This window comes from Plectrocnemia conspersa, unplaced genomic scaffold (assembly GCF_051122295.1).
Source record: "Plectrocnemia conspersa isolate PC_06_02 unplaced genomic scaffold, ASM5112229v1 ptg000009l, whole genome shotgun sequence".
NCBI lineage: Eukaryota > Metazoa > Arthropoda > Insecta > Trichoptera > Polycentropodidae > Plectrocnemia > Plectrocnemia conspersa.
The window spans coordinates 27,115,537-27,132,397 of record NW_028277173.1 but is presented as its reverse complement, the minus strand read 5'-3'; the positions used below and the strand labels follow the sequence as shown (position 1 = coordinate 27,132,397).

At 29.6% G+C, this 16,861-nt stretch overlaps 1 protein-coding gene across 6 annotated transcripts in view; it reads left to right on the top strand.

Moving 5' to 3' along the window:
- The window catches only part of LOC148232495 (metabotropic glutamate receptor 2-like), a 671,990-nt gene that overhangs the window by 557,010 nt on the left and 98,119 nt on the right, over window positions 1-16,861 (top strand). For all 6 annotated transcript variants that reach the window (XM_088191656.1, XM_088191652.1, XM_088191653.1 and 3 more), the window contains one exon: window positions 9,631-9,775. In XM_088191656.1, the coding sequence (XP_088047782.1) occupies window positions 9,631-9,775 (145 nt within the window). The remainder of the gene's footprint in view (window positions 1-9,630; window positions 9,776-16,861) is intronic.

Here is a 16,861-nt window from a genome sequence, read left to right as displayed (position 1 = left end):
TTTTTAAAATAGACCTAATTTAATTTTCGTTCGTGACATTACAACCAGTATCGTTTATACAAGGGAATTTAGACATCAAAGAAAATCCAATCTTTATAAATCAAAGAAAGTATTACTTTTTATTCATTCTACATAAAAACACAAGATACCAATTTAAAGCAAGGCGTTCTATTTTTACGCTTTCATCTTTCATACACATTACTAATTCAGATAATACTCTTTTGAACAACATATTTATTTTTGCGCCTCTATGTAATGCCATACAGACTCATCAATAAATAAATAAATACACATTTTTGCACTTGAATAAATCATTATATAAGCGTATTATAAATAAAATATTATACCTTTAAGCGTTACAAGTATTAGGCATTGTTATAATAAAATTGACATAAATATATTTTGTAAGTCAATGAATTTTCGAGTAGCTTAGTGCTACGGAAAGATTAATTCAATTTATTCCAAATGTATTAAAATATCAGAGGCGATATCAAAAAGTAATGTTTATTTAATTTCTTGAATATATTGTATATTTTTAGTATTACAAATATTATTATTAATTTACAAAGCGTTGACAACCATTGAATCATATTTGTAACCTTTGATTAGAAGAATATATATATTTAAAATATTAGTGTTTAATAGGATTAAAAATGAGGTCGTCTTATCACTTTTCCCAGGTTTAGTTAAGAGATCTTTTTAACATTTAAAAATTTAAGTATTCCATTTTTTAATTATGTCAAAAAGGAAAAACTAATAAAATTTTAATTAATATTTATAGTATATAGTACATTTAAAAAAAATAATAAAAATTAACATTTGATATGTCAAAACTATACTAAAATAAAATATAAGCCATTAATTATGAAAGTGGTCTAAGTCAAGATAATGAAAAAATGAGTTTATTGATTATTTTGTGAAACCGTTTTAAATTAATATAAAATGATGCATCATCTTTGATTGTGAAAAATATGAAACGTTATATGCAGTGTATTGTTACGTTCAAAGGTAATCTACTAATGTTTCTTTTGATAGTGGACTAAGTCAGTTTGTCACATGTCAGCTTCCGAGAAGCAGATATCGATGTTTTTACCTCTATTGTACTTGCAAACTAATGTTCTTAACAATTTCTATTCTGGATGAGAGTGTTTATGTTCGTGATTATTATATATTTATAGCTCTGATCGATCAACATAAATTAAGTTTTTTTTTTTAAAGTTATCTTACTTATGAATATTGTGAAATAATAATTATTATTTAATTTAAAGTCTGATTGACTATCGCAGATTGAGTTTTTCAATCACGATAATATCTATTTATTGTCATGAATGTATTTATAATTTTAACAAAAATACATTGAATCAAAATTTTAGTTAAATTTTAATTGCGTGAAATTTTGCTTAAGCTCATAAAATACAAATATTACATTTTACCTTTTCCAACAATTTACACATATTATACTGTCAAATAAGTATTAAATTATTAATTTAATATACCATATACGTGGTTCATTTTTATAAACTCTCACACATCTGATACATAAAGATAATCTTTGAAGAGTATTATCGATACTCTTTGTACGTGCCATAAAAATATTCTCGTGCTTAATGGATTTCCTAACGCATTATATGTTTATGCGAAAAGCATTCGGAAAATGTGCATGAGGTTTATAGGCTTTTTTAAGGAAAATTCCGGAAGCGGATCACGTCTATCACGTGTGCCATAAAAAAACACACGAGAGTCTTAACTGCACCACTTTCTTTTATTTTTATGTGTATGAGTGTTACGTGCTAGATTAGATAGGTATGTATTATGTATTTGCATATCTACGAGCATAAAGACACGCAATAAGATCTCGGTGGCTTATTAGGATAAAGAATGAAGAATGTCATTCAAAGCTGGGATGAAAAGCACTGCTCCTAAAAAAATAAGTACCTGCTATGGTTTGACAAAATGATCATGTTTCATCTGACAAATATATAACATATTAAAAAGGCCATTAAGTTTTAAGAAAACGTAAGACTGACTGTAAGATAAATTATATATGAACAATTAATAAAACCATTTCGAATACAAGTTAAAGTCAAAATATTAAATATCACATTTATACATTTAAGTAATACATTATGTGTAATAAATGCAAATACTGTTAATGAAAATGTGTAATTTACTTTAATTATTAAATTTTATACAGCAAAGCAACACAAAATAAATTAAACGGTTTTTTTCTAATTGTATGTAATCAACGTGAAGCAGATTAAGGGTTTCGTTTCCATTTTGAACCAAAACCAAAAGCGTATCTAAGCTATGGAAGGTATATTACGTGCCCTGGGCGCAATTTATATAAACTCAAAATCCACAATCACACGACGATATATTAATTACACATTTAACTGAGGGTGTGACACGACTGGATGCGTAGTGACGATGTGACAGCAAACAATTAAACGATTATGAGACGTGATGAATTACTATATAAATCTATCAAATACACAGATAGACAGTAAAATGCACAGCTCTAAAATGCAAGTGCTTCAAAACGCCAACGATACTATAAACCGTTGGTTTTGTTATATTGATGGTGCCACGTACGACTAAATAATATGATCAAATACATAGAGACAAACACAAATCTCAAAAATGCTTTAAAAACCAGCCATAATTAATCATTGTTTCGATTTTTTTTAAACGATGTTAAATTCATATATATGTTACATTGTCTGTGTATTTTTATGTGAAGTTATATTCTTAATATTATGAATATAATTCCACTCTTTCAGTTAAAACGTATCAAAATATAATTTTACTGACGCGGGCTGGTAAAATTATATGCTATCTAAAACATAAATTGCCAATCAAAGATCTTTTATTAAAAGTGCGAATGTCCACTGTTTTTTAAATGGCTGGTGTTAAGCATTTTCTATAAACTTCATTAAGAAAAAAAATCATGAGACCAGCATTATAAAAAATGTAAAATAGCACCACTTTTAGAAAAACAACCAATGTCCAAACATTTTGAACATTATTGCTTCTTTACATTAACCTGACTTAGATAGCAGGATTAAAAAGCTCATATTAAAAAAACGCCGCAAAAACACAAGAGCAAACGCATCATATGCATACAGAGAACAGATATTATGTTTTTGGTATATAAAAAAAATCTTCTCCTAAATTTAGGAAGGACACTAATTTATTACATTACATAAAAAGAATGAAAAATATATCAATTTCAGAGGGTTTTTCAACACCTAACATTTAATAATGGGAAGTTCTTCAATTAATTTAATTTATAAGGCGGCTTTTATGTCACAGGTTATTCGTGATTTTTTACTCCCACTTTTTATGTCACAAGATGTCATTAATCCAGACTAAATATTTATATTTTAGAATATTGATAGATTAATATTGATTTATTTATACAAATTTAAATAATTGTCTAGTAATTAAAAACAAATTCACTAATGTGAATTCGTTCTTGATTATCAGACAAGAATTAAATATGTTATAATCACAATTATATAAGTAAACCTAATGTAAGTATCATACCCTTATCAAACTTTATAACAAGTTTTGAGCACAATGACAACGAATCAAATATCTGGAATGTCTCGCTTTCAAGTAAGGAACTTGAAAGTAGGGCAAACTAATCTTTGGTTTTGAAAACGGTTCTTATTTATCTATTTGTCTTTTGCTACTCCAATTTGCGTAATTACACAATATGCACTATTTTGGAATTAAATCTACCTCTGTGATTTATATTAACATATAAATTAGTTTACGTGTTATGGTTTTCTGTTACCTAATTTTTTTTATGTTCCTATTTTAAAATATATCAATAATAAGTATCTGATTCTACTAAGTCGGAAACGGACTACATATGTATTGACAAAAGATATACGTATATTTTTTTTACAAGCTCTAATTTAATCACAGTGCCGCACATGCCACGAGTAATAGCAAAATGAGATTTGACGAGGGTACTGTTTGTCAGAGATATGTATATAATAAGTCCTACAAATTTTGTGCAGGCGATATTAATCTTAAAAGCGAACTCCATCTTTTGTTCTTGATAAAAGATTAAGATAAAGTGGTAAAATTATTCCACAAACTACTGTTTAAATTCATACAAAATACTGTGAGGTTTATTTTTTACTTCTTTTACAAGTTTTGGATGTATTAAAAGAGTAAAAAATGAATTTATGGTTGTGGCACAATCTGATCAAAAGGCACTATTAGCAACGTTTTGAAATCTGTATTATATTATTTCTCAAAAATATTAGATAAATATTAATGAAGATATACTTCACTTGCGGTTAGAAATAATTTTTTTATGACAAACAAAAAGTATTAGAACAATAGTTAGATACCAAAAAATCTCCGAAATCGAGTTTTCACAATCAAAATTATAGTGACAGTATTGTAGTGTATGGACCTTCAGTGTTATTTAATTTGTTGTAAAACAATTAAAAAATATTTCTGTGGATTCCGGACGTCGAGTTGAAACAGTAGATGCGAAAAGAGAAGCGGCTGCTTCAGCGATATCCGCTGTTATGAAGTTGAGTCATCCTTCTCTCAGTTTGCGTCCAAGTTAAAATGCTTTTTGAGATCTATGTGAATGCAAGTAAAGAAAAAGTTTCAGAAAAATGTTTAATATATATACCCTTATCCATGGAAGATTTTGTTGTCCGCTCTTTTTCGTTAAAACGACCAATTACAATTGCCGTTGCTCTCGTGGACTGATTTTAATCCTTTCTGTTATGACAGACTTTGTTACTTGAGCTGTAAAAAGGTTTCCTACGATGCTGTTGCTAAATAATGCATATTTTACCTTATCTCTCATATTCTCATAAATTTCTAAAAATCAAAATGGTAATAAGCAAAGTATTTAATAATTTATTTATTTTATTTTTGTATATTTTGATAGTTTATATCTCACTAAACAGTTTATCGAACTCTTATATTTGCTTTGACTTAAGTGATATAATATATTAATATTTTTATATGTTTTTATAAAGATTCAATGCCTTTTAGACAGACCATTTTATAAACCTAGATCACTACTTTTTTTCGTACTTTTAATATCATAAACTACCCACCATAAACGACTTCGTATAAATATAATATCTACCTATGTCACGGTTGCTTATTGGATTTAAATTTAAATATTGTACAATACAACTTGGTAAACTAAATACCATTACTATTGTCTTTACGAAATGTTTTTAAAAATCGATCTATAAAATATATTTTTAAAATACGGAAGTTTATTAATATAAACTTCCGTATTTATCTAAGAAAAAAATATATATTCAAAACCCTAATATTTTCCTATGACTCCCTTCTGCATTTTCTAAGCTGCTTTGTGCAAAAAATTATATTTACGCTTCTGTGTAGAACAGAGCCGAATACAAATCCAGTCTAAATTCAACTTAATAAGGCACATAACGTCACAGTATTATTTGATTTATTCCGACAACTTTCACTACTTATGCTCTCGAAGAAAATATTGTGTGAAAATTGTAAAACGAGCTCAAGGAAGAAGGAGAAGAACTAACGGAAAGAAAATCCGAATCCTCCGCGGAGAGTTTTCTTTGGGAAAAACTCATATCGAGTTTCGCTGCGCCGTCTCGTAAATCTGAAACGTTTTATTTTGCTTTTTTCGAGTAAAAAACGTTGAATTTTCTTTCGATGCTCCCTTCCCTTCTTATCAAACGTCGCTCGCTTAGCGCTTCTACGTTTTGTCGTCGATATGCAAGCTTTTTTCAATAGACACGTACAGAAATAAAATTATTTGAAACGTTCCTGGTAGAGTAGCAATAAACTACGTGGGGCCCGTATTTTTCAATGAGACTTATTGAGCTGGTGATAAAAATAATGAAAATAAAAAAAATATATTTTCTCTAGAAACGTATCAGAGATTATGTTTGAATGCTATTTTAATATTTTTGCGATAAGCCTGACAATGAAGGCAGTACTGTATTGTTTTTTTCTTTTTATAAAAAAAATCTTATTAACTATAATGTAAAAAAATATGGATGAGATATATATATTATATTTTGTAGTTGAAATTAAGGTAATTAAATAAAATTTTCAAATTGTATTGTGTAAAGTACGGTAAAACTATCAATAATAATCTTTAGGGGGCGTAGCCCTAGGGGTGGTTGACCCCGCGGCCAATGACTCTTGTGGGAATCTAAATGGACTTGTTTTATTTAGTTATATTTACATGTTACGGCGTGACGTTTCTCGCGATGAAGGTGAACGTGGCGCAGGTGGTGATGGCCGTAGATGATGCTCAGGGTTCTTAGACTGCGTGCGGTGTTTCAGGTGTGATATTCAGGTCTGTCGGTGAGGACATGTGGCTGGTTCCTCCGGATGACTGCTGGTAGATCTTGGCTCTCTGGTCGTCTGTGCCCGTCTCTCCTGCCTCCAAGCAGTCTGCGTCGCTGCCTCTGTGCTTGTCTGGACCGTCCGCTTTCTCTTCGTCGGAGTCCGGACTTAAATCCTTTAGATGCACGCTAGCTGGCCAATCGCGATTGTGCATCGATCTCTTAGTCAATCACTACAGTGGCTCTTCGAAACTGAATTTTTTGCTTGACTCCAGATTTTCAAATTCTTCGAAAAGGGTTTGCATTGTGGTGATTGATTGCGTCTGTACCATTTTGTCACAAAATAAATTCTCTCAACGACCCGTGTTGTGTGCGGTCAAAAGAAATCCCTCTTGTGCCATGATGTTTGTCTCATTGTTAATGAATGAACGTTTTTGGTCACGGTCATTAACAATGAGACAATCGCCCTTTTAAATGTGCTTATATGTGTGGTCGCCACAAATCTTTATGTACATAGTAAATATTTAATTATAATAGTTTCATTCTTTACAGCACTGACTGTAATGAAAACCAAATATCTAATCATGTTATTAGTCCAAAAAAGGTTACGAGTAGCACCCCAAAATTTGATAAACATTGTGCTAATAAATAACAACAACCTTCTTATATGTAGTTGATTTAAAAGAATAATAAGAATTTAATATAAAAATTAATATACATTTACGTATATGTATATTTATTTTTTGTTATATTTTTTTTATTATTTAAAACGTGTCTATATTATTCTATATGCTAAAAAAATTAGAAGTAGGGAGGCGCGAAAAAATTTTTTTTGGGGAGGCATAGTAGCATAAAGGTTGGAAACCGTTGCATTAAACTAACACAACAACTTTAGTGTTTTAACATACAATTAATTTTGCACACAAAGAACATAAATATAAATAATATAAATTTATAACTATTATATTATAATATCAACCGTAAACTATAACATATTAAAATAATCGAATATATTCGTAAAGGTATTTTAGGGAGCGTAACCCTAGGGGTGGTTGAGCTCGCGGCCAATGAGACTCCTGGTCGAATCGTATTAGACTGTTTATAATTTTATATTTAGAAGTTTGTTAATGGACGAATATGGCGTGACGTTTCTCGTGATGTAGGAGTTCGTGCAGTTGATGATGCGCAGGATGGCTCAAGCTGCATGCGACAGGTGTCAGGAGTGTCAGGTGGGGGCGCGTAGCTGGTTCCTCAGGAAGGCCGCTGGTCGTCGTTTGCCGCTGATTCCACTCTCTGGCGTCTGGTTGGTCTCGTGCCTCAGCGTCTTGTGCCTCTCGTCTCTCGTGGATTGTCCTTGGGCTCTCTGCCAAGGTCTTGTGTCCACTGCGGATCAACTCGGATCAACTGCCCTCCCCTCGTCGGAGTCCGGGCTTATATTCTTCTAGGGGATGCACCCTTACTGGCCAATCACGCTTGTGCGTCGATCTCCTAGCCAATCGCTGGAGTCGCTTCGTAGAATTCGAGAAATCGGATGTTGCATATTTGGAAGCGAGTTTTTGCTTGCTCCGACTTTCGAATTCTACGGAAAGGGTTTGCTGTTGTGATGATTAATTGCATCCGCACCGTTTAGTCACAAAAGGGATACTCTTAACGACCCGTGTTGTGTGGTCAAAAGAAATCCCTCTTGTGCCATGATGTTTGTCTCATTATTAACAGTGAACATTCTTGGTTACGGGCATTAACAATGAGACAATTGCCCTTTTTTGTCCGTTACTATTCATGGTGGTCGACAGTCGCCACAGTATAAACATATAAAAATACAGTATGAATACTAATATAATTTTATGCTGTAAAAAGAATCAAGACTACATAATTTAATTTTTAAAATAGTAATAAATTAAGTGTTACAAATTCAAAATGAGTACATAATTTAATGTAAATTATTTTTGCTACTGAAAAAACCTTAACTTGGTATGTCAAGCCAAAAATACTATTGTCAAACATTTCTTCAAAAAGATTTAAAATAGATTAGAATAACCACACAATATTATTTTAAAAGAATAAATAATTAAAGTAAAAACAACGTGTTTATTTAACGTTCTTTTGTTTGTTTGCTATGCAAAGGCTATTAGTTGTTATTTCTATGGCTGTTATAAAAAACATGAATCAACCAAAAAACGCACAATTGGGCTATGTATAATGGTAAATCGGAGGGTAAGTTTAATTGACTATCTGCGTTTTAAAAATAAACAATACTAATAAAATAATACACAACTATTATTTTGGATTTGCTCGGTCTTTTGTGTTTCAAGAAAAAAAATATTTTTTAATATTTACTGAATATTTATAAATATCAAATTAATTTATAAATACGAAAAGTTAAAAATCAGGCAAAATTTTCGGTGTTTGAATATTCAAATAATCAGATTTGAGTCTTTAAATTCTTTAATACAAAACTAATGACAATATCTTCCCACAGCTTACAATTTTAACAGCAGTTTCTTTTTATGCACAGAAGACACACATTGCAAGCACAAGGTTGCTGTGAATAAGGCCTCATAAAATCTGATGTAAACATGTTGCTAAATATAATAATATTTGTTTCATATTTATAGGTCTTTCTAATTCAAATGTTACGCCATGCATATTACAAAATAAATAACTAAAAAATACGATTGCTTTATCTGTGTACATTGCAATAATATATTTTTCCTTTGAGTTTTATTTGTCAAAATATATTAAATCCGGCGTTCAAAATTAAAAAATCCCTACAAAGGCGGAGACGTATTTATATTGTATTTATATCATATACCTTTTTTGTCTAAAAACGTACATACGTAGTACATTTGTATTTGTATTTGAACGTAAAATTGTACATATATATACATTTGACCTTTAAACAGGTTTATGTACTACTTTATATACTCTTACATTCCGGTTCATATTTTAATAAATCAAATCTATCTATTTTCGAACTGTGATTCGAACCCGTTGAAGCCCACGATCGTTCGATATTGATGGAAATCCGTACTGAATTTCCACTCATTTCCACTTGTTTGCCATTTGTCACGGATATGTGTATCGGAATACCAATTTGAATAAACTTGTGTTCCAGGGCTTCGCCGGTGAATCTCAGCATTGAATACATGAACGAAAAAAATAAGCAATATTTTTTCGATATATGGAAAAACCTTTTTTATAGACACACATTTATATGAAATTGAACGAATACACTTTTTCACGATGAAGTTGAATTTATATTGTAGATACAATGTTTCTCATATACGTATTTTTTTTTCAGGCTTTCGAAGAACTGGAAGGCTTATTGTCGAAGTACAATATTTGCATAGCAGTCAAAGAAAAGCTCGTGAAGGACTCGGGAGTGGCTGAAGAAATCGCTTACGACAGCATTGTATTAAAGCTGCTTACGAAACCGAGGGCAAGAGGTAAAATTTTAATGCTTTCATAGAAATTCCAAATGCATCATTGTTCCGTAGTTGAAAAGTTCAGTTCCCATCACAAAGCTCACCCTATACATATCACATGGCACTGCAAAAAATTCATTTGAATACTATGATTTAATTTAATTCTATATTTTTAATTAGATAAATGCATCAAAAAAACAAATACCAATATCTTAAAAGCCAGTTTAAATAAATCACAAAAAAAAATTACATTCACATATTAATTTTATCAGAAAATTACCATTACAATAAAATAAAATTGATTTTACAACTTAAAATTATTAGAAATTTATAAATTACATTAAAATGATTTAAAGTATTTATTAAGTGGGTCTGATCCCATTTAAATCCTAGTGTTTTTTTTTTATTTATTTTAATTTTAAATAAACATCACAGATTAGGTTAACCTTAAAGCAATGGTATAATGTCAATGACTAATGCCTGAAACACCTTGGCTCGAATCATATATTATATATTTTTTTTAATTAAATAATATTTTTTTTATTTTTTTTTTAATTATATAATATTTTATTGTATATTTAATCCAATAAAAATCTAAGTGTTTTATAGTTTCCATCGTGCATAGTATTTTATATCAGAGTTAGTGTTAATTATAAATTATTTATATATATAATTAAAAACCCAGTATCACAGATTTTCCTAATCTTATGGATACATATCGCAACTAATAATTTAAATAAAAAAATATGGTTGTACTATAACGACATCCATTGATTGTGAGCTGTAAAAATAGTTTTTAATTATTGAATATATGTCACTGATTTACAGACTTATTGTAAATTAACGTATCGCTACTTAGTTATGTTTAGCCCATTATAAAATATCGGGCTACCGTCTATCGTTTTGCAATGAAAGATTTATATTTAATATATATATATAAGACGCTTTCTTATTTTGAACCTAACTTGAGCCAATAATAATATGTCTAGATATTGTATAAAAAAATAATCGATTAATAAACGCATATTTTTTTTATTTAAAATTAATAAGCATATCAGTGAAACATGTATTATATAAATCCTTTCTTTATTACCAACATTATTTTCTATTGCTATACATCTGTGACATCATTTCTTTGCATAAAAAATAATAATAAATTAACCGACTAATATCAGATCCTTGAGAAATTCGTAATGTAGCTTATACTAACATCTAAGAAAGTACGATTATATAAGTTCGTATGAAAACTCTGCTTTAATATTAACTTTTTTATGATACAAAAGGAAAATAAGATTTACGGCAAGCAGCTGCTTCTGTATCATTTTCACTTAAACACTTAAATGCTGTAATGGTGTATTTATTGAATATTTAAAAATATTATTTCTGTCAGAGTTGAGCAAACACGCTTTCTTATATTGTGATTTATTAAACGCGAGGTAATGGGCGGCGGTTAACTTAATATGAAGATATATTGTTGGGGTGAATGAAATAAATACCGTTGGGATTTTTTTTCTGCTGAAACGAACATCATACTCATGTATGAAAATATGTTTACATACATATACTTTTTTCATACAATAAAATATGTAATAGTTGCATAACGAATTTTCTCACATAAATAAAAGATATTGTGTGAAGTTTTTACTAAATTCAATAAAATTTAGTAAAAACTTCACAAAATATTTTTTATGTTATTAACATTCTAAAATAAATTTAATATATTATAATAACGTTGTAGCTTTTGATTTTATTTTTATATTTGATAAAAATATAAATTTCAAAGGTTGATTCAGATATATCGATACATATTTCGTTCATTAAAATCTGAATTTTGGCAACAAAAATTTAATCGCTGTTATAGAATTATATTTTGCAAATATATTCTTCAAACATAATTTCACAACAATTAAGGACGGAATAGCGTAGTCCGTAAAGTCTCAGACTAGTAACTGTGAGGTCGCGGGCTCGATCCCCGACAGCAGCATTCAAATTTTTATTTATAAAAATGCGCTAATATTAAAAATAACTGTGCCCAGCTACAGTCACATATATTGATTATAAATTGTATAGCACATAATAATTTATAATTATTAATATAGATGTCACCGATTCTCAGACTTTTAATCAGGTGGTTAATAATTGTAGGTGTTCATTATGTCTGATTGACTTATCTGTTTCTACAGATTTGCCCGTTATAGCGCATTGGGCTTATGCCTGTCAGGTTATAAAGAATGATTGACAAAAATAAATAAATCAGATGCGACAGGTTCTTGAGGTGTAGAGTGCAGTAGAAAATTAACATTTCACTTTTTTCTGTGGCTTTTAGGTGCTCAATAATTTATGATCTCAAGATTTTTTCTAACTAGTTTATAGCAATAAACACATTTTGATGTCATTTTTTACAATATTATAAAATTTTTGACACTGACAATTTTGTCTGTAAATATATGTTTTGTTAAGTTGTCAGTTTCACCTTTCGTTTACCCTCACAAATTTCTTTAACTTGTCTTTTCAAGTTTTATGATTTTAAAGCTGAAATGAAACAACGACAAATCAAACATCCAGCATTGATTTTTATCTGATTAGAAATGTACAAATTTTCTTATTCACTCTGATACTTGCAGTTCTCTTCTTTTCTTATATTCTAAACAATTTTTTTTATTATAATATTTATAATTTTACAAACATACAATTTTATACAATACATATTTTAGTGTTTACGTTTATTTTATTAGCTACAATTTAATGGAAAAATATAGTATAAAAGAAAATGTTTGTATTTATGATTTAACCCTCTGAATAGTGAGTTATTTTATAAACATTTGTTAATTTGTTAGTATAAACCTGAGAATAAGTTAATTTTACGTATTTTACCATAATTATTTTTGTGTGATTTATTATTATTTAATGATGCATTTATAGTAAATTATAAAAAACATCAGTAATTTGCAACGTTTTATTGCTTTGATTTATTTCACAACATTTTTGTATTAGTATGTTTTAATAACATATTTTAACACATTTATGATATTTATTTGACATATTTGTTATAAGTTATTCTGCTTTTGTGTTTTTTTTATATCAATACAGAGGCTTTCAATATTTTTATAAAATTAATATATTTTTTATAATGTTAATTTATTTCGTATTCTATAATTTATCAGTATTTTTTTTCTACATAAATCATTTGGTCAAATTGAAAAAAATAATATATAATTATAAGGTTTTTTTTATTTAATATTTCTTTAGTTTTATATATATAAATATATAACTATCTGGGATACCTCAAAACAGTGAAAGACCGACCGCCGTACATGTACGGCGATATTCTTCAAAGGGTTAAGGAAAAAAACACAAATACCTTTTGAAATTAAAGTGAAATAAAAAAAATAAAATATACAATAAACTAAATATCTGGAACCAATATTATGTTGTGTTTAGCCTTTAAAGCATTTTGTGCTCATAATTGAATAGTCTCTGATATACGAGATTAGTGAATTTGTGTGGTTATGCAAAATATTTTTAGTGTTTTCTGTTATGAAAATAACAGTGTTCTTTGATCTTTCAAGGCTTTTATACAGTTTTTAAATTATATTATTGTCTTATCTTTATTTTAGATAATTGAAATTTAAAAAAATACCGGTTTTACTGCACACGACGTATATTTAGATAGGTTTGTTATTTGTTTTTAGATTAAAATTTTATTTTTTGTAGTAAACGCGTTCTTTCTTTTAAATATTGGTCTAAGGTCTGAAATTGCGGCAAGCCATATAATCTTATAGTCGAGGTGTAAACCTTTATATTAAACGCTTGTTTTTTATTATACATTACTGTCCTGTTCATTTTAGGGAGGCTGTGGAAAGTTTGTCTAAGCTTTGTAAATAAAATAGCTTCTGTTTTATTCTGATTGATTTTAAAATTTTAAAAATTCATTTATGATCTTAAAAGATTGTTGTAATTTATACGCGATTTTGGGATATTGTTCGTATACAAGATAAAGAGAAACGGGTTGAACAAAACCCGAGGGTTTTGATAATTCAAATTGAATACAAAACCTCACTATACACCTGAATTAAATTTGTTACATTTTCAATATCTACTTTATTATGGTTGATATTTAATTAAATTTTAGAGCAGCAGTATATTTACTAAACGTGTGCGGAGCGTATGTCAATGATGCCGCCTTTATTGATATTTGTATTTCGAGTTGGCTACCTGCCATGTTGCCTTCAGGGTACAATGACAGACTTTGACTATACCTCCTTTAACCCTCCTTCTGTGTAATGAATAAATCTGGTGCTCTGTGTAAGCTTCACTAAGCAAAAAGATGGTGAAAACTAGAGGTGTTGTATACTTTGCTTAACTTTTAATTTAATGAAAATTGAAATTAAGAAAATAATTACACAAGTCTTTGCCAGGAGTGTAGTTTAATACTCAATTTTAAATATTATAAGTTTGACTTAAAATATTATAGTTTACGTTGAACGACTGTTTTGTTCCAAAGATTGAAACTAGTTGAACAGTTCGAATAATTTACGGATTTAATTTAGCGAATACGTACAAACTTAAACCGTTTTGAATGCAAAATTTTAATAAACATCGCAAACTATAACAAAGTTTCGTACTTTATTTTATAATTATACAGAGTGAGTCGTAAAAATGTATCCATATCAAATATATCTATGGTATAATTTTGATTTATTAAACATGTCCCTGCCACTCTGATTTTTACCATTTGTTCATGTTGTTTTTTTTACGTCAGCTATTTGTGTAAATAATATTTTGATTCATGTTTTTTTATTCATTTCATATATCATATTTTTCATTTGTTGAATTTTTCTCGTCTTGACATTTTTTCTATATCGGTACGTACTTAGCCTTTTATCTTTTGTGACCACCCATGATCGTTGCGTTTATACTTAAATGCTGAAAGGCATTTAATTTATTGATTTGTCCCTTGTATATTTAAAAAAACAAAGTTATTTTATCGTATTTTAACCTTTTAACCTCTTAACCAGATAGTTTCTCATTACGTAATTAAAAATGGTTGATTCTAAACGGACAGTTAAATTTATCAAATATAAATTAAAATTCCGCAAAATATAAAAGTTAAATTCATTCGTCATACAATAAACAAAGCACAGCGCGGATGACTATAAAATTCGTCAGAAAACAGTCACCCGCTGTTTGTTGTTATAATAAAATATTAGGTACGGCAAAATTCATCCCTCCCAATAAAAGCACTTTTTTAAATTCTATGACGACTTTTTGTGTTATACCCGTTATGTATTAAACATCATCATGACGTATATTAGCGTCTTGCACGCTTTAGAGGTTAGCAGTTCTGACGCTTTAGAACTGCGAACTTGACTAAAACATAGATAAAGTGCTAAAATATCTTCATTAAAAATCTTGTGATAATGAGTATATTAAAATATGTATTAGACTTTATTCAAAATTTTTGTTCCATTCCGAATTTTTAATATTAGTCAAATGTTTAAGAACTGTAAAGCACGTTGGACTTTCTCCCAATTCTCAAGCTGAAACATTAGCGTACTAAATCACTTCCTCTAGGCACTTCTGTTTTTTTAATCTAGATCTACAACTTTTCCACTTGGAATAAACCATACTTTGTACCGACCGTAGCTACAAAGAATCTTTCGAGACCTCATTTTAACGGTCCAAGCTGATCTTGACCTTACCGCAGTAGTACTTATCCAAGTCGAATCAAATATAGAGTTAAAATCGTGAGATTAAAGTGACTGTTTTAGCAGATTTGGACATGTCGGGCTTTTAAGTATCGTCATGGTAGATTCGGTGTTCGAATTACCTCTCGTTACTCCAGTCGAAAGCAGTAATTTTGTGGTTAAGGTCTAACTGAAGTTTCTGATGGAAAGGAAGTAATTTATTACGACAGTGTTTTGACTTGTTACCCTTGAGAATTCAGGGAAATTACAGGTATAATACAAATCATATCCTACCTTTTAAAACTTGCAATAATTAAAATATGTATTTAATTGTTTTAATTTAATTAGAAGATTCTAAATCAGTATATTTGGCAATGACATCATTTCCTTGAATGTGGTGCTGTTTTTTTTGTCACCTATTAGATAAAAATTAAACTCAAACCCTCAGCTTGTTTTTTGTTCAATGGTTAAGTGCTTCAAAACTGTTATTGCACCGTTAATGGACGTTCGCTCGGATACACATAAGCACTCTTTGACATTTTTTCAACCTATACAATAATAGTTTGCATATCTATATGCAGACCTATACAATAATAGTCTGAAAATCTTTTGTCATAGTACAATAAAGCGTAAATGTAAATCTATGTAATAAATATTTTTAAATAAATCGTTTAGCTATTTTATTTTAGTTAGATTTTTGTAGCATTATGTATATGCATTTATCAAACGTAACAAGCGGTTGAAATATTGCTTGTTTTCTCTGTCTGTTTTCACGATTTTTCCGTGTCTCCAATGCAATTAAAACCCTGCTTCTTTCAGGGTGTTGCCAGCTCGCACACACTGTAAATGTGGGCGCTGGCAACCCGTAGTCCACAATCGGATACTCGCTCGCTCTCTCTTGGAACATATTACTCAAATAATATGACCACGATAAAGGGTGCAAATTGCTCGTTTGGCTGGCTGCGGCGATACGGCGGTGAAATTGGAAATAAAAGTCGCCCCTTGCTCGGGGCCGCCTGGGCCGCTTGCCCCCACGCCTCGGTAGATCACGTGTGACCGCGAAAAAATCCAATTTGTGGATCCACTTTAGCGAAAAATTGTCTTTTACGCCGTGGTTGGCTCTATTTACCATTTTCCGCCGATCGCCGATATATTCGGCGCTCCGTAGCTGTGGCTAATGACTAAAGCCCCGTGGAGTTATTATCGCACAAACGGTCTGTTGTTAATATGATACTGTCACCGATAACCATTAGTGTTGTTATTTTTGGCCGATAACGTTCTAATTAATAGTCACCCGAAACCCAAATCCTCGTATAATGCATGAAGTTAGTCGCGAGTCTATAATATATATTTTTAATTTACTAATCAAATTAATTAGTGTTAATTTTTGCGTGAATTTAATAATAATCCTGGTAAAAAA